Source organism: Macaca fascicularis, chromosome 3 (genome assembly GCF_037993035.2).
Source record: "Macaca fascicularis isolate 582-1 chromosome 3, T2T-MFA8v1.1".
NCBI classification, from domain to species: Eukaryota; Metazoa; Chordata; class Mammalia; order Primates; family Cercopithecidae; genus Macaca; species Macaca fascicularis.
The window spans coordinates 147,167,416-147,190,272 of record NC_088377.1 but is presented as its reverse complement, the minus strand read 5'-3'; the positions used below and the strand labels follow the sequence as shown (position 1 = coordinate 147,190,272).

At 48.3% G+C, this 22,857-nt stretch overlaps 1 protein-coding gene across 40 annotated transcripts in view; it reads left to right on the top strand.

Moving 5' to 3' along the window:
* The window catches only part of ATXN7L1 (ataxin 7 like 1), a 269,394-nt gene that overhangs the window by 219,563 nt on the left and 26,974 nt on the right, over nt 1-22,857 (top strand). For 23 of the 40 annotated variants that reach the window (XM_074035753.1, XM_074035747.1, XM_074035750.1 and 20 more), the window contains 3 exons: nt 14,039-14,322; nt 17,574-17,656; nt 18,539-18,795. In XM_074035753.1, coding sequence (XP_073891854.1) covers nt 14,039-14,322; nt 17,574-17,656; nt 18,539-18,795 — 624 coding nt within the window. Of the gene's footprint in view, nt 1-7,246; nt 7,401-14,038; nt 14,323-17,573; nt 17,657-18,538; nt 18,796-22,857 lie in introns of those variants that run through there. The other 17 variants (XM_074035769.1, XM_074035758.1, XM_074035773.1 and 14 more) reach the window with 2 other exon arrangements.

Below are 22,857 nucleotides of genomic sequence, written 5' to 3'. Positions count from 1 at the left end.
AGGCGGGTGGATCACCTGAAGTCAGGAGTTCAAGACCAGCCTGGCCAACATGGCAAAACCCTGCCCCTACTAAAAATACAAAAAATTAGCCGGGTGTAGTGGCAGGCACCTGTAATCCCAGATACTTGGGAGCCTGAGGCAAGAGAATCACTTGAATCTGGGAGGCAGAGGTTGCAGTGAGCCAAGATCACACCACTGCACTCCAGCGTGGGCGACGGAGCGAGACTGTCTCAAAAAAAAAAAAAAAAGAAGAAGAAAGGGGAAAACACAGAGAGCATTGCCATGTTACCAGGTTTGTCCCCTGCAGATCTGCCTGACAGCACTCACAGGCTGCCCAGCATCCCCAGCCCTGCACTCAGCCTCTCAGAGGCCCCTTCCACTGGTTCACTGTCCTGACAGTGGGGACCACCCCTATGGGAGCCAGAGGTCGGGGGTACCTGGCCACCAGCCCACAGCGTTGACATCTATGTAGTTGATGACAGTAGAGGGAGGTGGGCAAGATGACTCGGTCCCCAGGTAAAAATCAAGAAAGAGTTATGGCTGTTTGGCTGTTTTGAGCTACAATGAGCATTTCAGCCTTTACTTATGAGTCCCCGCTCAGCCATGGGACCAGACCCTGGCACAGTGACCGAGTCAACCAGTCTGACTCTCCCAGCTGCTGTCACTTCGGCTACCCTGGTCTGGCCTGGCGAATTGATGGGGAACTCAGACCCACGGATGTAGGCTGAGGTGGGTAGGAGGCAGAGAGGAGGTAGGAGGAGGATTTCCTCCCCTGGATGGCTTGTTTGGCTTGTTGCCTTCTCTTTGGGCCTTATCAACCCACACGTGTGTGTTGAATGCTAAATATGCTCAGCTATTAAAAATGCAGGAGATGAGCCTGCTGCTCCAGGAGGAAAATGAGCCAAAGCAAAAGAAAAATCAGCAGGCTCCCTGGCCTCCCGTGCGTGCCCTGCAGCAGGTGGGGGAGGGCTCCCTCTCCCCAGGTAGGCGGGGCTCCTCTCCAAATGCTTGGAATTACCAGGCGGGTCCTCCCAGAGTGACTGGGGCTGAGGGAGTGGAAGTGCTCTGGAAGTCTTCCCAGCGCTTTATGGAGAGGGAAGCGATCACTGAGAGGCCCCGGCCAGACGCCTGTGGGAGAAACTGGGCGGCTTATCTCTTCCTGCCTGGTGCTGGCATGAACTGGGGGCAAGACCAAGGCTCAGGATTGATGGCTCCCTGAAGACACAGGGAGTCATCTCAGGCTGTGGAATACGAGCAACCCGAGGAGCCGCAGACACTGCAAGGGCCCTACCCCTGTGACTGCCCTGCATTCCTCAGCAGGATTCTTGCAGTCGCCTCTCCCTGGCCTCCTTGCCCCTCGCTCTGCCCATCCTCCAGTCCACCCCGCACACCCCACCAGAGTGATGTGAGCCCCTGCTCTGCCCACAACTCTTTGGTGGCTCCCACTTATCTGTCTACAGAGTAGAAGTTTAATGTTTTTGTAATGGACTTCAGGGGGAAGGGGAAAGAGAGGGTGGGGAGGTAGACAGACCAGAATATTCAAGCATCTGGGGGCTGCAGGCAGGGGCATAGTGTCCCTTCCAGGACAGGGAGGCCATGGGAATTTAAACATGTAAGTGCTGCCTGCTCACTGGGTTTTCAGATGAGCAAAGGTAAGGACAATGGACAGCTCCTTGGGTGTAAACTGCAGCCAAACTTGTGAAGTCACAGAAGTGCTCAGAAATAGGGAATCCAGCCTAGGGAGGGAAAGTAAGACCAAGACAGCTGGGGAAGGAAGAAAATGGCCTGAAGCGGCCAGGCGCTGTGGCTCACACCTGTAATCCCAGCACTTTGGGAGACCGAGGCGGGCGGATCACTTGAGGTCAGGAGTTCAAGACCAACGTGGTGAAACCCCATCTCTACTAAAAATACAAAAAAAAAATTAGCTGGGCATAGTGGTGTGTGCCTGTAATCCCAGCTACTCGGGAGGCTGAGGCACAAGAATCGCTTGAACCTGGGAGACAGGTTACAGTGAGCTGAGATTGTGCCACTGCACTCCAACCTGGGCAACACAGCAAGACTCCATCTCAAAAAAAAAAACGGCCTGAGGGAAAGAAGAGGGATGAGCCACAGAGATTAGTAACCATGGTCCTTTGTGGCTGCATAGCTCATTATGATTTTTAGATGTTTTCATAGCCCAATCCTATATGAGCCTAAAGACTATTTTGTGATGAAGATAAGAAAACAGAGGCCCAAAGAGATGAAGTGATGGGCTGAGATTACATACACAGTGGGACAGCAGAGGAGCTGAGACTTGATCCCTGGCCTTCTGGCTTCCAGTGCTGCAATAAAGAGCACCACCCTCAGTATTGCCTGACGTCAAGCCCATTCTGCCCTTCATTTTGTGGAATGACCTGGGGCAACCTTTCTCAGCCTCAGGCTTCACATCTATGAAATTGGGGGTGGAGATTAAACACGGTATTGCACGTGAGTGCATAACTCACTGCTCACACGTGGTAGGTGTGCAGCATGTGCCGCTATGAGCGCACACTTCACCTTTATCATCGCCCAGTTTCTTCTCAGAAGAGGAGAAGCAGCACAGCCCGATCCCCACCTAAAGCATTTGTTCTTACCGAGCATTGGTGGGGTGCCAGTTTGGTTTTTACTGTGTTATGTGATTTAACCTCCACCGAGAACATTAATTCATTCATCAAACATTTATCGAGCCCTTCCTAAATGCTAGATAATGTATAGGCTGCTGGGATAATTCCAGAGCAACATGTGTACTGGGACGGGGTTCCCATTGTCAGACAGCTCACAGTCTGGTCAGGACACATAGATGTAGAAATAAAACCTTGCCATAGGACATGATGAGTGCAGCAGAAACACCCAGGAAGGAACAGCAGGCACTGGGAGAGAAGAGGCTGTTTCCTCCGGATCTGGACAGATGGGGGAGTGTTCACCCGGAGAATGGGGGAGGGCACACCAGCAGGAGAGCCCGGCCCACGGAAAGGCACAGAGCCAGGCCGGAGCACTGGTGTTCAAGAAGAAAGAAGTCCAGAGAGGCTAGGGGAGAAGGTGGCTGGGGCAGGAGGGGTGGGGTGGGCCAGGCTATGAAGGTGGTACTTGGACCTCTGGGCCATGGGCCACCCACAAAGCCTTTCATGGTCAGATTTGCATTGGTAGCTGAGTGCAAACAGATTAGAACACATAGAAAGGCCAAGCCGGAAAGGTTGCAAGCGATGCTGAAGCCTGGACCTTTTAACAGCTGTTTAAGAGGTGGACTTTAGTCAGATTCACTTGTGAGTGACTGAATGTCGGGGAAGAGTCGATTTTTAAATGGATGCTGATGTTAACATAGTTTTTCGGTTGTTGTTGTTTTTGTTTTTGTTTGTTTGAGACAGAGTCTCCCACTGGCTTGTAGACTGGAGTACAGTGGCACGATCTCAGCTCACTGCAGCCTCCATCCCCTGGGTTCAAGCAATTCTCCTGCCTCAGTCTCCCGAGTAGCTGGGGTTATAGGCATACACCACCCGGCTAATTTTTGTATTTTTAGTAGAGACGGGGTTTCACCATGTTGGACAGGCTGGTCTCCAACTCCTGACCTCAAGTGATCCACCCACCTCAGCCTCCCAAAGTGCTGGGATTACAGGCCTGAGCCACCGCACCCGGCCTGATGTTGCTAACATAGAGTTTAAAAAAGAAAAAGTCTATTTAATTTGGGACAAAGAATATTCTGAGTTTGCTATAGGTCAGTGTGAAGACCAAACTTTTTTTTTAATATGGCAAAAATGCCATTCAAAATAAACCCTTGAAGGTTTAAAAAGAAAATGTGCTTTGTTTTCTGGATGGAGGTGGTTCAGGTGCAAGGCTGCCTGCCCAGAACTGGATTCTAATACCAAAAAAGGAAAAAGCAGAGTGAGTGAGTGATGCCCGGGGGAGGGAAGGTGCTCCTGGGGGCTTTTCCTCTGGCAGGAAACTGGGAGCAGCAGGTGTCAGGGTACCTGGCCAGAAGCTGGAGCACTGATAAGTAGCCTGGGATGCTTTGCCTTTTCCTTATCTCTCAGCGTGCTCAGAAAAAGCTTCTTGAAGGCCAAAGGCTTAGGATGGCAGCCCAGGGTCTCTGCTCAAGGTGCCAGCTCCCAGCCTTCCTGGCAGGGGGATGGAAGGTGTTCTGTAAGGAGTTGCCCTGTCTCCCCTTGGGTCAGTGTTTCCTCCAGCACTGTTGGGAAACAGTAACTGTCTGGGCTGTACTGGCTGGAAGGCACTGCAGAGCAGCTTGCAGCTCGAACAGCAGGAACCAATGACCTCTGGTGGCTGCCGAGGGGAGCGCTCCCGCTTGTTGCTCCAGAGCGGAGCCTGTTCTGGGCCAGTGCTGGGGACAGGGTACTTGGGGCTCTGCCTCACCCTGCACCAGCGCTCCCTGCAGAATCAAATTGCCTCCTAATCTCTACGTTCTCAATTCCTATCCTCCCAGGCTCTGATAACATTTCCTTATTGATGTGAATTTCAATGGCCATTCATTGGAATTGTGTGGCTCTTCGTTCTCATTTGCGGAGGAAAGGCACTGAGCAGGTGCAGTTGATTAGGTCTAGGGTTATCCTTAAAACTCTCCTGGACTCTACCCAAGGCCACACTGCTGTAGGCACAGCTGGTCCCAAAGGCAGCCTGTGCAGCATCATATCCCCTACTGCATGAGGGTTCAATTTTTTCTTTTTATCTTCTCCTCTTCTCTGACTTGCTGACTTTTTCACAGTCCTAGGGCACTAGGACTCCTCAGGAATGTCAGGACACTTAGCACTCCTTATTCACCCAGCAGGTTTGGAGACCACCTTCTGCTCATGCCCTGGGAAGCTGTGAATAACAGAAGTACAAGAGAGACTAACAGACCAGCAGGGAGACCTGCACTGGGGCCTCCTGCTTTCAGAAAATTGGAGCAGCCTAGAGGGGGGCTCATAGAGTTATTTCTCTGGAAGGCATCTTTGAACCAGCAGAGAGCCCCAATGCCTAATATACTTCAGGGTTGCAGGAGACAATATGTTTGTGCATGAGGAGGCTGGAGTTCCTCCTTACTCCTCTTCCAGAATGTCCTATCCAGATGGGTCCTTTAACCCCTAGTCCAGGCTTAAGCAGTGTCTGGAATACTAGAGATGGAGAAGCAGGTGGGCTTGTGAAGTAGGGCTGACAGGTCCTGGAAAAGGGTCATTGAATCTGGCCCCACCTCGTTCTGCCTTTCTTCCTCACTGCCCCACTCGGAAGGAGTCCTCTAATCTGCATGAATGTGGAAGGCTGCTGCTCCCACCCTGTGCTGGTGCTTCTGCCTCCACCCTGTCCACCCCTCCTTCCACGGTGGGACCAGAAGGGACTAAGGAAGCAGAAGTTTTGTGATGTGACCATGATTTGCACCCCACATATATACCCTACAAGTATAAGGTGGACGAGAGCAGATGCTGGGATCCTCTGTGCCCTTTTTGTTTAGTTACAGTTTATTGAGAGTCTGCTATGTGCCTGGCACTATGCTAGGCACTTGGTATCTATTACCTCACTTAATCACTTCAAATATCTCTTGTTATCTTCATTTGACTGATAAGAAAACTGAGGCACGGAGCCTGAGATAAGTTAGGCAGGGCAGCCACATATGTTTGTATGGGCTTTGCACTGCGTGAGGCCACCCCACCAAGGCAGGAAAGTGAAAGCAGCGCTCACTCCTTACTAGGCCAGCTGTCCTCTTTCTCATTCTTAGAGTCCTGATAGGCTCACTGAGGCCCTGAAACAGGGTAGCCAGAAGGCTGTGATACTGTAATGCATCCAGCAACAGAAAAGGCAGGGTTTGAGTCTAGATTGGTCTGATTTGAAAGCCTATATTTCTAAACCTTATCCTCAACCATCTTCCAACACTCCACATTCTATAAATTTGCCAGAATATTGACAAGGCACAGACCTTCAATTCAGTCATACTTGTTCTCCCTGGTTTTATTTGATTTGCTTCTGGCCGTTTTTACAATTCTTCCAAGTCAGCTTGTTCATTTTTCCTCCCACCTAACTGACTCAGGAGGAAATCCCACATCATTCTTCACAGCAGCTAATCATCTCTTAACCCAATTGAGGAGGAAAGTCTTAGCCCATCGTCCAAGTCACTGATGAAGACACTATGACCTTCTTGGCCGGCAGTGGGTCCCTGTCGAGCTCTGCATGGTACCACTCTAGACTGAAATTGAGCCCTGCCAGCCCATTTTTCTTTTGTCTCTGCTGCCAGCACCACTCACCTGATAGCTGTGTGGTCTGACCACATTTCCCCAGTTTACTGAAGGTGTGTTACATGGGAGAGAATCCAAAACTGTGCAAAGGCCAGGAGAGATTAGACACTATGCCTCCTCTCTAACCACCAGGCCTGACACTCAGCCACAGAATAATATTAGATTTATCTGACAGATGTTCTTATTTACCATGCTCTGTGGTTGAATACCTGTTTTCTGTTTGCTAAAGATGTTTACAGATAGGTCTTCTGAAAGTTTTCCCAATATTTTTCCAGACACACACGCAAAAATACCATTTATTCACTTGTCAGGATTTATGCAGTATCAACTGTATCTGTCATACCATGGTAGGAGGACTTTGTATCTCTGTTATTTACCCTGATTCTTAGTGATTGCCTGCCCCTCAGCCTTCTCGAATCTCCCAAGTATTTCTTCAACTTAAAGAATTTAGATTGGATATAAATAATTTCCTCATAGTAGCCGCCAAAAAACATCCAAGAGAGCCAAACTGAATTCCTTCTCCAAGGGCATTTTAAAAGAGGGTAAATTCCTTTTTATTTGGGATGACTTAATGCTATCACTGCTTGGAAGCCAAGAGGCTGGGTGATATGGCCCTTCTAAGGCTCTGCCAGTGAGTCAGAGATTCTTAAATTTCTGCCAGGCCAGCAGCATAAGCACATAGGCTTTTGTCGAAGGAATTGGTGGAGGAAATCAGACAGCTGAGAACTCTCATCACACACAAAACCCACAGCACAAATACCATATGTCTTCAGGCTCCTGCCTGTCAAATTCATCTTTACCCTGCTCTGGTAAGTGAAGAACGGCTGGCAATAATTTCTGCAGACCTAGAGACATTCTGAACCATTCTCTTAAGGCATATCTGTTGATAATCAAAGAATAGATCATGATCACCAGGAAAGTGTAGCTGGCAGAAGGGCAGCTGGCCCTGCGGCACATTGGTGGCTCTTGCAATGGCACCGTCATGAGTCTCCACCTCTGTTCTTTTGCAGACATCACTGGGCAGGGAGGGGAATCTGCTTGATGCCAAGAGAACCATGTTTCTTAAAGCCAGAGGACCCGCCTTGATCTAGAAAGATAAATTCAGACAGGCCAAGCACAAAGGAAGAAGACGTGGGCAACTAAAGCAGCACAAAAGAAACAGAGGTAGATATCGCCCCCATGTAGCAAGGGGGATGAGGGAGGGTGTTCTCGGCATTGGGTTCCTTTCCCAGGACCGAGACAAAGGTTCAGAGATGATGAGGAGAGAACTACTCCCAGTATATTAGACACAGCAGGGGAACAGGCTGCAGCCCTGAGCTCCCTGAAAGAGTTCATCCCAAGCGAACAAAACAGGCATTATGAAAGCAGCAGGGGGAGAGTGGGGACTCATCTTTCCCTTTCAAACACTGCTCCACAAAGAAAGGACAATCGTAAGTTGATAAATGCAACTAATTGTGCAACTTTGGAAAGGGTGAACATGCATCCTTTAGACTGAAAAGAAAGGAACTTTGAACGGCTTTGGCTAAGCTCGGGGGTAACTGCCAGGCTTGTTTGTCACCTAAGCAAACAGCGTAATCAATTGCTGAGTCACCCATCAGGCTCTTGCCAACTCACCACCCCTTCCCAGGTCTCACCACCTGCACATGGAGGTGTTACTGTGATTAGACACAAAGAAGATGGGAGATGCCCATACTGTGAAAGCAGGGGTTAGAACCTTTTGGCTTCTTTCCAAATGGAAAAAAAGTCAAACCTGTCATTCAGGGTCCACGGCCATCTGGAAGGGGCATGCCCAAGGCTGGGACACTTTCCTGGCTGGGGAAGGTGACAGCAGAGGAAGTAAGGGGAATGCATACAGGGACAGTGAGAGGAAGCAGAGGACAATTCCAAGATGCTGGCTTCCCTGTGACTGCACTGTCCCCCTCTCTGCAGCATAGGCACACGTGGGATCTGTGCGTATGGGAGGTGGGGGGTGGGGCTCTTAATAGGCTCTTATGAGGCCGGGCGCGGTGGCTCACACCTGTAATCCCAGCACTTTGGGAGGCTGAGGTGGGTGGATCACGAGGTCAGGGGTTCAAGACCAGCCTGACCAACATGATGAAACCCCATCTCTACTAAAAATACAAAAATTAGCTGGGCATGGTGGCGGGCGCCTGTAATCCCAGCTACTCAGGAGGCTGAGGCAGGAGAATTGCTTGAACCCGCGAGGCAGAGGTTGCAGGGAGCCGAGATTGCACCACTGCACTCCAGCCTGGGCAAAAGAGCGAGACTCCATCTAAAAAAAAAAAAAAAGGTAGGCTCTTATGTCAACTGGATCTTTTTGCTCAAGAAGGATCATCTCTGGGATTGGCTTTCCAGATTCTGTGGCACTGTCCTGTGACCGTTTCCTCCTTTGCTCTCTCAGTTCAGGACCTTGGGGCTGTTGCCAGCTGTAGTAAAGAAAGACTGGCCCGATGGCTGGCATGTATACTGAAGAGGATGGCAAGGTCAAATGCCTTTCCCGCCATCACTCAGCTGCCTGCTTCTGTGTCTTCTCAGTCCAGGCCAAGGCAGGTTCCCTTCAAGAGAAAACCCAAAGGTTTTGAGGGAGAGAAGGGATACCAAAGAAAAAGTATCAGGGACAGCTCCAGGTTCTCCTTCACTCTTCTAAGCCCTTCCCCATTAGCTCATGGACACCCTTAGAACACACCCAAAAGAGCTCAGTCTCCCTTCTCTCCTCCTGCCAAGTCCTTTTACCTAACATCAGAGGTGTTTACTCAGTGGCCCAGCTCCTTACCGACTCACCTGGTCTTTGAAATCTTTGAAACATTCATGATCAGACTTTTTTCCCCAACGCTTCCCATTCTTCAATCCAGAGGACTGCACACCAGGCTGTCTTTCCTGTTTCTGATGGGCTCCAGTTTCGCATCCAGCTGAGTTCTGGAAGCATTGACAGTAGAGTATGAATGGGCCATACTCATTATATAGTGGAAAAAATTCCAAATTAGGAGACAGTCACAGACATTAGCTGGCCTGGCCCAAGCTCAGTTATACACAGTTGGGAAGGAGTGTCACCAAAGAGATGAGTCAACTGGCACAGTTCCAAATGTTGGGACCTGGTGCACCTGTGCTGGTGTGGCTGCCTTAAGGAGCACATTCAGAGCCAGACATTGACTTTAGAGGAGAAACGCAGACTGTGCTGTGAGCATTTGAGGGCTGCTTGACTTGTTTTTTTTGTTTTTGTTTTTGTTTTTTGAGGCGGAGTCCCGCTCTGTCGCCAAGCTGGAGTGCAATGGCATGATCTCGGCTCACTGCAACCTCCGCCTCCCAGGTATAAGCGATTCTCCTGCCTCAGCCTCCCAAATAGCTGGGATTACAGGCATGCGCCACCACACCCGGCTAATTTTGTATTCTTAGTAGAAATGGGGTATCACCATGCTGGTCAGGCTAGTCTTGAACTCCTGACCTCAGGTGATCCACCCGCCTCAGCCTCCCAAAATGCTGGGATTACTGGCGTGAGTCACCATGCCCAGCTGGTTTTTTAAATGTATTTCCATTTGTACAGTTGCTCTGGATTATTCTATCCCAGGCATCATATCTTTGTCTGCTGAAGGCCTGAGGGCCTAACATCTACATAGGGCATTTTTCACAGAAACTAGAGGCATTATATTAACTCGTACCAGCTCATGCAACAAGAACTAGATCTGCAACTTGCAAGTTCTAATTTCCTTTCCTGAACTAACTTGGCTTCACAAAGAAATATTAATACATCACAGAAGGCTGCCCAGGTACTAGAGCACCTTCTCTTCTTACTAGCTGTCCGTGTGTTCATATCAACACTTGAAGTTTGATTTTTTTCCCTAAAGAAATAAAAGTCAACAGATCAGAACAAGGGTGAGAAATTAAATCAATAAATCTTTGTGAACAGAACAGATTCTTCTAATTTTTTTTTTTTTCCAAGACAGGGTCTCACTGTGTCACCCACGCTGGAGTACAGTGGTGCAATCCTAGCTCTCTGCAGCCTCAAACTCCTGGGCTCAGGTGACTCTCCTGCCTCAGCCTCTCATGTAGCTGGAACTATGTGTGTCCACCAACGTGCCCAGCATATATATATATATATATATATATTTTTTTTTTTTGTAAAGACATGGTCTCACTGTGTTGTCCAGGCTAGTCTCAAATATCTGGCCTAGGCCGGGAGCAGTGGCTCATGCCTGTAATTGCAGCACTTTTGGAGGCTGAGGCAGGCAGATGACCTGAGGTCAGGAGTTCGAGATCAGCCTGGCCAACATGGTGAAACCCCATCTCTACTAAAGGTACAAAAATTAGCCAGGTGTGGTGGCAGGTGCCTATAATCTCAGTTACTTGGGAGGCTGAGGCAGGAGAATTGCTTGAACCCAAGAGGCTGAGGTTGCAGTGAGCCGAGATTGTGCCGCTGCACTTCGACCTGGGTGACAGAGACTCTGTCTCAAAAAAAAAAAAAAAAAAAAAAAAACCTGGCCTCAAGCAATCCTCTCACCCTGGCCCCCAAAACTCCTGGGACTACAGGCATGAACCACCACACCTGGCCAATATGTTTGGGTTTGGGGGGTGCCAGCAGGCTCAGGGGGCAGTTGAGACAGGGTCTTGCTCTGTTGCTGAGGCTGGAGTGCAATAGCATGATGATAGCTCACTGTAACCTCAAACTCTTGAGCTCAAGCAATCCACCTGCAGCATCCCAAGTAACTAGGGCTACAGGCACATGCCACCATGCCTGGCTAATTTTTATTTTTATTTTGTAGAGACTGGTCTCGCTGTGTTTCCCAGGCTGGTCTCAAACTCCTAGGCTCAAGCAGTCCTCCCACCTCAGCCTCCGAAAGTGCTAGGATTACAGGCATGAGCCACCACAACTGGCCACTGATACTTTTTTTTTTTTTTTGAGACAGAGTCTCGCTCTGTCGCCCAGGTGGAAGTACAGTGGCATGATCTCAGTGCACTGCAACCTCTGCCTCCTGTGTTCAAGTGATTCTCCCACCTTAGCCTCCTGAGTAGCTGGGATTACAGGCATGTACCACCACCCCTGGCTAATTTCTGTTTTTTGTGGGTTTTTTTCCATTTGTTTGTTTGAGGCAAAGTCTCGCTCTGTCGCCCATGCTGGAGTGCAGTGGCGCAATCTCGGCTCGTTGTAAGCTCTGCCTCCTGGGTTCACGCCATTCTCCTGCCTCAGCCTCCCGAGTAGCTGGGACTACAGGTGCCCGCCACCACGCCCGGCTAATTTTTTTTGTTTTTGTTGTTGTTGTTGTTGTTGTTTTGGTTTTTTTGTATTTTTAGTAGAGACAGGGTTTCACCATGTTAGCCAGGATGGTCTTGATCTCCCAACCTCGTGATCCACCCACCTCAGCCTCCCAAAGTGCTGGGATTACAGGTGTGAGCCACCACGTCTGGCCAGTTTCTGTATTTTTAGTAGAGACGGGGTTTCACCATGTTGGCCAGGCTGCTCTTGTACTCCTGACCTCAGGTGATCCGCCCGCGTCAGCCTCCCAAAGTGCTGGGATTACAGGTGTGAGCCACCGCGCCCAGCCACTGATCTGTATTTTTAAAGTCAGGTTTATTGAGGTATAATTTAAGTAGTAAGAGTTTCGTCATTTGCATTTTTTTTCTTTTTTTTAGTTTGTACATGTAAAACATTTTTAATGGTGGTAAAATACACATAACATAAATTTTACCATCTTAACCATTTTAAATGTACATTTTAATAGTATTACGTACATTCACACTGTTGTGCAACCAATCTCCAGAACTTTTTTTCCATCTTGCAAAACTGAAAGTCTATACACTTGTTCAACGGGCATTAAAAAAACTGCCCATTCTCCCTTCCCCCATTCCCTGGCAACCACTGTTCTGCTTTCTGTCTCTATGAATTTGACTACTCCAGGTACCTCATATAAGTGGAATTATACAGTATTTATCTTTTGTGACTGGCTTATTTCACTTAACATAATGTCTTCAAGGCTCCTGCCCGTGTCAGAATTTCCTTCCTTTTTAAAGCTGAATGATGCCACATTTTGCTTTACCCATTCATCCATTGATGGACACTTGGGCTGCTTCCACCTTTGGCTATTGTGAATAATGCTGCTATGAACATGGGTATACAAGTCTCTCTTCAGGACCCTGATTTCTGTAACTTGTGGCTTTTTAAATGTGTCAAGGAATAAGCGTAGAAGAATTCTGTATCACCTTGTTTTGCATCTTTTTATCATTTGGAAAAAAATCAGGAATGCAGCCCTAATTTCACCAGGTAATATCTGTCTAGCGTCTTCGTGTGCTCACCCTCACAGGGCTTCTTGTGCCGTTCTTCAGTGATACGAGAGTGCTTTGAGAATTGCCATTAAATAGAAAGGAGCAGCAGTTCAGCTCTATCTCAGAGATTGAGACACTCTGATCAGGGACAGAACTGGCAGTGGCAGGGTTTGTTACAAAAAAACTGTCATTTTAGTTTCCCCTCACATGAGACTCGAAGCCCCACGTCACCCTTCCCCAGGCCAAGAAGGTACGTGGTCCGAGGGAGAAGTCCGTAATGTCCAGCCACAATCTGTTCCACTGCTCTGTGCCCTTCTCACTGGCAAAGATCTGTAACCAACAGCTGGGATCCTATTTCAAAGTCATAAAAGGGGCAGAGGCTGGGAGGGAGCTAAAATAATTTCATGAACAAGTTGATCAAAGAAATAATCTGTGAATGAATCTTAGAGAAAGGAGAGCCAGCCAGCCATGTGGACAGATAAGAGTCTTTGCCTGCCAAAAACAGCCCCTCTTTCCCGCCCTACATTGTCTGCAGGAATGTAAAAGCCATATTCTAGATCATTTGGCATTCAAATAGCTAAGTAGGCTTCACTCTCAGCTCAGAGATGACTGGGGAGCCCATGTTAGCATTCTCCCCTCCTGCCAGGAGGAAAAGGAATCCAGCTCAGGGACCAAAGCAAAGCTTATTCATCTCCTCTTTTAAGACCCGGAGATGGAGTTCTCCACAGCCCCCCAGACACAGGTCCTTCAGCGTTAAAGAAGCAGAGAAATCAAATGCACATCCCATACAGGAGAAATAGCAGGGAAGGGGGCTAAGGTGACAGATTCTGAAGAGTGAAGCACACCTTTGTGCTCTGCCTTCTTAAAATTCATCCTCTCACCTGCCAGCCTTGAGAATTGCCTATTTACATAACTAGCTGCCTAAAATGGAATATTGGATAATGCTACATGGCGGCTCACTCAATTTGAGCCCATCCCCAGGATGTGAGAGTGATCCAGAAGCCGTCCGACAGCACGCCATGCAGCACGCTGGCCTGAAGCCATGCCTCCTTGTGGTGTGATCCTGTCAGCACTCCGGAGCTAAGCAGATGTCAGGCCCGATCCGGGCCGGGCTGGGGGACTAGCTGAGCAGTGGGGGGAGGGGGCGTGATTCAGCAGTGGCACACTGTCTTCAGGGGACAAACGGTATCTCTTCCTGAGCTTCACAGCAGGCGCCTTGTTCTGCCCAAGGTGCTGTGTTGGAGACGGCCAACCTATAGGACCCGGGAAGGGGGGAGTTGCAGGATCTATGGGGACAGCTCAGCACGGACGGTCATCAGTCAGCCCTGATGCCACCCTTGGCACTGTGCCAGCCTTGCATCCCCTGTTGATCCTTTCCAGGGCACAGAACTCTCTCCCATCAAAACTGGATTCATGCTGCTTGCTTATAGAAGGAGTATAAATAAGTGATAAGGAAATGTTCTGATAATGATAAGCGGGTATGGTTCCTCAGCAGACTAGATGTATCAAAGAAGGCAATTGTGCGTGTTTGTTCATTTATTTTTCAGCGTTCCGGTTCCTGTAGTCAGTTTAGAGAAAATTCCTAACCTAGTGAAGGCAGATGGTGCCAATGTCAAAATGAACTCTACAACCACTACTGCAGTTTCTGCCTCCTCCACCTCATCCTCTGCCGTCTCCACCCCTTCTTTAATTAAGCCTGTCCTGATGTCCAAGTCAGTGCCACCTTCACCAGAGAAGATCTTAAATGGCAAAGGAATTCTGCCATCCACCATAGACAAGAAGCACCAAAATGGCACCAAAAACAGCAACAAGCCTTACAGGAGACTTTCAGGTATGTGTCAGTGTCATCAGGGTCTGACTCAAGATTAGACTGAAAGGGAGTGGCAGCCATAACCAAGGACTGATGTGCTCTTATCATTAAGCAGGTCTGTTTCATTTTAAGGGGGACGCAGAGTTTACCTGCAAGTAGGAACCCCACCTAAAAACGCAAGGGAAAACCAGGTCTTTTCTTCCCTGGGCAGATGAAGTCCCTCACTCAGTTCAGTGCTTAGTGGGAGTTACCCTAGCAACCTGGGAGGCAGGGTGCTCTGCACCGACCTACTCTGTACATTCCGAGGGTCTTGTGAGCAGGTGATTCTGTGTATCCATATCATGCAAACAGATTGAACTAGCCCTGGCTTCCATAGAAGCTTCACTGCTGGGAAGCTGGACAACACACAGGGATCTCATGGTGCCTCAAGGCATGTGAGGGACAGCCCCGCCAGCAGCTGTGCTGCACAGGCACACACAGCCTCTGTCCTTTGGCCTCAGGAGTTTCCAGGTTGATTCTGCAGTTGGGTTTACAACTGTCTATCCCCCATAATCAGGTTGGAATTCCCAAACAGGAACACTAGGGCTGGCACAGCCGATAGGGTATTGGGACGGTCTCTTGTGGGTCTACTCCTTGGTTGTCTGAGCAGACACTGGGGTGCTGGAAGAGGCACATGGGATGATGGTTATCTGATGGTTATCTTTTAGAGGCACTTATATGGGTAATGTTTGCTTTGGATCTATCTGCTGTAGAACTAAATCTGGCAGTTTTTACTCTCTCCAAAAGACCAGGAGAAGCTATATATTTCATAACTTCTTCACACATCATGGGCACTCCCTGATGGTGGCCAGAGAAAGTAAAATGCAGTGACAGCCACCCTGTGACAGAGAAACTGTCCTCGGGTTAAGCTTGATTTGTAAGCACCCAGGGAATTGTGGGTAATTTTTATTGTCTACTCTGTATTTGTCTGTAGTTCTAGTTTTTCTATCTTTCATCTGTAACTCTTTTAAAAATTATGTCTGAAAAGTCCCTCAGGCCCAAAGCATTCAAATAAAGCTGGTATTGTACCTTGCACATCTTTGCCTGCACTGCTCACCCACTGTCAAGAGAGAAAGGTAGAGCCTGTTGCTCTCCCTAAGCACTGTGGGCCTCACGGTTCGGGCTGGAGCCCCCAGCGCCTGGCTCTTCCTGAATGGAAAGCTCAGTTTCACTCTTTAGAGGTGGTAACAACATCCCCAGAAAACCAGTAGGCGTGGGCACAGTGGCTGGAGGCTGAGGGGTCCTCGCCATAGCAGAAGCACAGCCTTGGTTTCCAGCCTGTAACCCCATCTGAAGTTGTTTGGGGATTTTTCTGCCGCGCGTTGTTTTTGCATTTTGTGGGTTGTCTTGTCTCATTGGGTCTTTTGCTTGTTTCTGCCTCACTTTCACATTTGGCAGCCAGCTCCTACCCCCAGCCAACAGCCTGCTCAGCTCCAGGTCGACATGAGGCGCTGGTGTGGGACCAGGCACATGCCTGACTCTGACAGACCCAAGAAAAAACGCCACACCAGGCAGCCTGGCCAGAAAGGGCCCCGAGCAAACCAGCATCTCCAGGCCTAGCAGGTTTTTTTTCTAAGTGAAGCTAAAAAAAAAAAGAGAGAGAAAAGGCAGACAAAAAGCAAAAAAGCAGAGAGGCGTTTTGGTAACCAGCCAGGGAATCTGTCTTGGGTATAGAATAGTTTTCTTGTGCACATCATTGGTAACACCATTGCAACCTCCCCATGACCCTCAAAGCTTTGAAAATTGAATACATTCATTTATTATGTTATAATCTGAGCATTATTATATGCTCGGAGTTCACTCCAACAATTTCAGACAGTTTTCTGGCTAGGTAACCTTTTTTGAGTTTGCAGCCATTCAAGGGTCTTAAGAACATACCACCAATTTCTGTATACCCCGTACCACCAGCAGCACTGCTGCCAGTCTCCCCACATGCCCAGAGGGCTGTGTCATTCCTGCTCTGCAGGACTTACGTGTTTGCTTGGTGCCTCCAGAAACAGCACAGGCCATCCAAGAGGTGGAATTTTAAAGCCCAAAGGATCCTTAAGAGATCACCTAGCCTGGGCAATGTAGTGAGACCCCGTGTCTACAAAAAAAAAAAAACAAAATTAGGCAGGTGTGGTGGTGCATGCCTCTAGTTCCAGCTGCTCAGGAGGTTGAGCCCAGGAGGTCGAGGCTGCAGTGAGCCTTGTGATCACACCACTGCACTTCAGCCTGGGTAACAGAGCGAGACCCTGTCTCAAAAAATAAAAATGAACAAAAGAGATCACCTCACATTCCCCTCATTTTAAAGGTGAGGACAGCATGATTGTCATCCTGGTGGGGGTGAAGGACCCAAGATGGACATAGAAAGAACAGGCTCCTTAGAGGTAACCTCCACACAAACTGTCCACAGTCAACTGGAAGGCAGGAGCTGGGGAAGCCTGGCCTCTCCGCACAGACATCCTTCATCCCACGAGGGCAGCCTGCCCTGTTTTATTCCCACGTGAAGCATCAGGCCCAGGGCAGTGGGGGCAGGGAACAGCTGTGAGATTAGCAGGCCCTGCCCTCTCTACACCTTCAAGTTCAGCCTTCTCCCCTGCCCCTGCCTGTAACACTGCCAGAGTGCCCCTCAATCAGGTAAATGGTGTTTGTGGTCAGCGAGGCTGTGTGCAAAGCCTGCGCTGAGGGCTTTGTCAAGCGTGAGAGAGGCAGGTCACTCCGACATGTGAAGGAATAATCTTCCACTTACATGGCTAAAACTAGCAGGAAGGCAGGAACTGGAGTCAGGGTGTCTGTACTCTTGGAGCAGCCCAGGAAAGGGGCCACTGGGTCTCAGGTGGCTCTCCCTGGTCTGCAGCCAGCTATGCCCAAATGCCAAGGACCTGTGGAACCATTGCAAGTAAAATAAAGCATTAAGAGCATTAAGAGCAGCACGGCTCCTCTCCTTCCCTTTGGTCCCCACTCCCACCCTATTCCCCAACCCTTGTGCTGCATTCGGCGTTGCTGCCGAAGCTAGACTTGGGAACTCTGGGTTCAGAGGGGAGCACCATTTTCCCCCAGCGTTCTGGAAGCACTTTAGCAGCTGGTTGAGAAAACAAAAAACAAAACAAAAAAAAAAAAACAAAAACCAGATTGCCTGACAATGTCTCACTTGTTGGTGCAAATGTGCATTTTTTTTAAAATGTAGTCTTAATGCCAAATTCTATTTAGTCTCCTTTTTTCTTATATTTTTTGTTTGTTTCTTAAACCAGAGAGAGAATTTGACCCAAATAAACACTGTGGAGTATTGGATCCCGAGACAAAGAAACCTTGCACAAGATCCCTCACCTGCAAGGTATTTCTCTTTCCATAAAAAATACTTCCTGCTCTGGCTGGGGCCTTTGTCGAAATGTTTGCATGCCACTCTCTGCACACGGCAGGGTGTGGAACCTCGACATGACCCCCAGCTGTTCTTTGTAAGGGAAATGCTTTCTTCTCGTCCATGGTAGCAGAGTGCCTGCCTCAAGCTGGCTGGCTTTTTAAGAAGGAAAAAAAAAAAAAAAAAAAACTAGGCTTCCCCTGTTACTTGTGAGGCCAGACAGTAAATTGTATTTATAGGCACTCACAGGCGGTTCTAAAGCCTGCTACGTTTTAATGTATGCAGGAGCAGCGGCGGCGGCGGCGGCGGCGGCGGCGGCGGCAGCGCCCTGAAAGGCAGCCCTGGAGGGGAGGATGATATGCCGCGCCCCTGATCCAGCCACACCGGGGTGGCCAGGGGAACAGCTGACCCAAGGCGGCCGCCATTGGGTCGCCCAAAGCCCTGTATTTCATGCTGAACTGCTAGTGCTTCTTGGGATCAAGGCGATGGCCCTCTCTGCTTGGTGGCTCTGTTTGTCTGGGCCGAATCGAGCCTCCCACCTGCACCTGGATTAACTCTAGCATTCCCTCGCAGTTGCCTTTCATCAGAGAGGTTTTCATGGGTTCTGTGCTGAAGCTCGTCATCCTATGCCATTTTTTGGAGGAAGCTTTGGCTTCGTAACACCAGGAGTGTAGGGCATGGTTGCGTTCGTGTGGTCTCTGCCTCTTCCTAGCCGCAGAACAGGAGCTGTTGCCTTGAAGTTGACTTTTCAAGCACCTCTAAATTTCCATGAATTGCTATTTCTGAAATGGAGGGTCTGGGGAAGCAGGTTTATGTGCTGATCAAAGAGGCTGTGCTTTTCATTTCTCTTCTCCTTAGACACATTCGCTAAGCCATCGGAGGGCAGTCCCAGGCCGGAAAAAGCAATTTGACCTCCTCCTGGCAGAACACAAAGCCAAGTCCCGGGAAAAAGAAGTTAAAGATAAAGAGCATCTCCTGACTTCCACGAGGGAAATACTTCCCAACCAATCCGGGCCGGCGCAGGATTCTCTGCCAGGGTCTTCAGGGAGCTCTGGGCCAGAACCGAAAGTTGCATCCCCTGCAAAATCCAGGCCACCTAACTCTGTACTTCCTAGGTAAGTACCACCTTGACGCTGGAAGCCCTGAATGCTTGGTCAAGCGACTTTAGCTTGCCTGGTCTGTGGCGTGTGGTCTGATTATGTGTTAAATGGAAGTCATAATAGTACTACTTCGTAAGGCAGTAGTAAAGTTTTAATGAGATAATGTACATAAAAGGCCCAGCCCAGTGCCTGCCACATAGTGTTCAACAGATTTTACTGCTGTCATCATTATCATCATCACTGTCATCACCATTGTCAGCAGCAGTGGACTTCATGGCAGACTAGCAGACCTTATATCAGACAGTGTGTGTTTTTACAGAGCAAGAATAAGCTGGAAACAAATACCTGGAACTGTGACACATCAGTCACCAGGTGACTTCCTGGTTGCCTGGGTTTTTATGTTAGTTGACGATTCCTGGAGCAGATGGGAAACCCGGGTGGATAGGCCGTTAGCACCTCTTAGGCGCTCACTGCACCATGCTAGTCCACTTGCCACGTATTTGTTTTCCACGCTCTCCTATCATCAGGATGAAAGGGGAAATTGGCATAGCAGAGGTTGTTTGTCCTTACATGTCTCTCCACACCAGGAAAGCTACTCTTCTGGGCCACCTGTTTGGGGTTCTATGTGGTTGTCCCGGACAGAAAGGAAAAAATAGAAAACAAAATTAACACTCATTTGGATTAAAAGTAATTTAAAATCCATGCATGTCCGTTTTGATGGGCAGCAGCTCAATTCCCAAATAATGGGACAGAGAACCACTTATTCAAAAATATTTATTGAGTGCTCGTTTCATAAGCAAGATTCCATGTTAGGTACTCTCAGGCAGGGGTACAGAGATTAATGAAGCTAGACCCCGCTTTTCAGGAATTTGGAGTTTAAAAAAATGAGATAAGAATCAAGTATCCATAATTTGTATAAAAAGGAAACATTAATAATACTCCATGAGAAGTGCAGATAACGATACTATCTGATGTTCTTTATGCATACAGTGTGAATCTCAACGAGTAGCAAATAGGCTTTAAGAGGACATAGTCATAAAAGAAGGGGAGGGAGTTGATTTTTAAAACAAAAACAAATATTTGGTAGCAGTCACTCCTGATCTGCCAGGCTCTCACCCTGATGCCTTCCATGTTGGTGCAAGCCTGACCCAGTTTGACAGCCATAGTCCCTCTGTCACTATGGCCAAGCTCAGCCTCAGGCGTTCAGGAGGATGCGGTCAGATGGAATTGCCATCCCCAACACTTCCATCGTGCTCACCATCGTGGCGTTACTGTCGCCGTGGACATGCTACTTTCCTGGCCACCCCTCGCTTTGCAAGATCATTTTGTAATGACTTCTCACTGTCATGTGGGGTGTTGGTTAAGGATATTACCCTTGTTTTAGAGTTGAGGCAACAGTTCTGTTCCAAACTTCTGGAAGGGGTTTCAATTCTATATACAGCGGCTTTTAAACTTCTTTGTAGCTGTCGAACATTTTCATTCCAGCACAACCTGGGTACCTGAGAGGAAAGTAGACTTGCCTCCCCCTGAAGCCGGCTAAGCTCACACGTGTACCCAGAGCCACTGTCCCCCACACCCTCTCAAGGATCTCCTTGGGATCCCCAAGGACTCCAGGGAACCCAGTTTGAAAGCCTTCTTTGATTATACAAACCTCCATCTATTTTTGACTGATGGAGGCACTTCTCACCAGGCAGTGGTACCTGGCTTAACAGAGAAACAAGGGAGCAGCCGTTAAATAATAAAAGAGCGAAGCCTGAAGGATCTGCTCCAACTGTTTCTTCTGGGTTTAATTTTCAGGGGAATGTTCATCTATAGAGAAATGCCAGCTGTTTGTGTTCTCTTAAGGAAGCAGAAAAGGATGGGTGAGGTTAATCAGCAAAAAGAATGTTTCTGGAAAAGAAGTTGGGGGGGCAGAGGAACACATTACACATGTTGGTAACAGAATCTTTTTTTTTTTTTTTTTTTGAGATGGAGTTTCACTCTGTCGCCCAGGCTGGAGTGCAATGGCACGATCTTGGCTTACTGCAACCTCCGCCTCCCGGGTTCCGGCAATTCTCCTGCCTCAGACTCTCAAGTTGCTGGGATTACAGGCGTGTGCCACCATGCCCAGCTAATTTTTTGTATTTTTAGTAGAGATGCACTGTCACCATGTTGGCCAAGCTAGTCTCGAACTCCTGACCTCAGGTGATTCCCCCACCTCAGCCTCCCAAAGTGCTGACATTACAGGCATGGGCCACCATACCCAGCCCACAGAATCATCTTTGAGGATCTTTTCAAGATTGGGTCAGGCACCAGAAAACTCAGGGGTGAGTTCTTTTCCAAAGTTAATCAGGAAAGTGTCCTGCACTTGTCTTAGTTTAGGACAAGATCCCCTGCAATTAAAGATTGAAGAGCCATGATCAGAGTTGAATATTGTAATCCCACAAAACTTACAAAAACATTGCTTTACTCATATTGATGTATATACAATAGATGTTTCATCTACACAGATTATCTGTACTTGGCAAAAAAAAAAACTATCGCACGTGAATGGAATTTATTGTCATCCCCTCCCACTTGTGAATTCCCTTTGTAGGAAATGCTAACGTGTGTGAATTTATTTCATACGTATCTTTTTGTTAACCTTGAAAATATTTTCGTTCTCATATTCTTACATTGCAACCCATTCTTGTCAGGGATTGCTAAAAAGGGAACTTGAGTCTAGAACTAGAAAAGTTAAAGTTAGATAACAAGGGTTGGAATGGGATTTGAAGTGGAAATCTCAACTCCATGCCTACTAACTAGGTAAGCTTGGTCATGGTTCTTAGCCTGTCTCGCCTCAGATTGCTCATCTGTACAGTGGAGCTAATGAGAGTGAAATGAGAAGGTACCAAGCACATAAGAAGCAGTCCATGGATGGTAGCTATTAGTGAGTGGGAGGGGCACTCCACAGGAAGGCGAAGGCAGTGAATGCCGGCCTTGACACTGCCTGGTTTCCGTATGCCTGCCCTGCATGCTTCTGCCCCCAGCCCGAGGGGCCTGGAATAACACACTCATAGGTTCAGTTTCTTTGCCTCCAACTCTAAAGGAACACGTTGCTTGCTCCAAAAAGCCCGAGGGTTGTGGATGACTAGACCAGCCACCGCCACTGGGACTGTTTTAAAGGGCAAAGAGGGCTGGGCTCTGACAAGCCAGGCTGAGAGCCCTCAGGAAACTGGTGCCACAAAATCTGGGCACAGTCCCCTCTGTCTCGTAGATGCTTACACATGCAGTCTAAAGTATAAAAGGGCAAACTTAGTTAATCTTAGACTGACGAGGGCAGTGTGGAGAGAGGCAGAAGGTCCTAGATTCCTGACAAAGGGCAGAGATGAGTCTGGAATAAAAGCAACTTCTGTTCCATTCTGTATCTCATTAGGATAGTGATATTGCCACACTTCAAGCGAATTCTCTCCTTTTTTTTTTTTTTTTTTTTTTTTTTTGTAGAAACAGAGTCTCACTATGTTGCCCAGGCTGGTCTTGAAGACCTGGGCTCAAGCAGTCCTCTTGCCTTGGCCTCTCCAAGTGCTAGGATTACAGGCATGAGCTGCCACGCCCGGCCTTATTCTCTCCCTGACTTCTTATATATTTGTCCCTGTGCTGTTTCTACATCTGTTTCTCAGTCTGGAGGGCTTTGAGGTTATGCAGACAGGCACAAAACCCCTCCGTTTCTTATTAGCTTTATAACAGTTTCTTCATCTGAGGCCAGGCGCAGTGGCTCATGTATGTAATCCCAATATTTCGGAAGGCAGAAGTGAGAGAATAACTTGAGCCCAGGAATTCGAGAGCAGCCTTGGCAACATAGCCAGACCCCATTCTCCACCAAAAGGGAAAAAAAAAAATCTCATCTAAGAAAGGCAGATGCTAGTTTACTCACCTAAGGTGGCTGGAATAAGAAATGTACATTTCATGCCTGGCACATAGTAAGGACTGAATTAAGGTCAAATAGTAAGGAATGAATCAAGGTCAATTGCCCTCTGCTCTCTTCCTCAACGCACTCAGACAAACTAATGCTCTGCTTCCTCAAAGTAGTAAGGTAGGACTTTCTCTGCATTTCCCTGA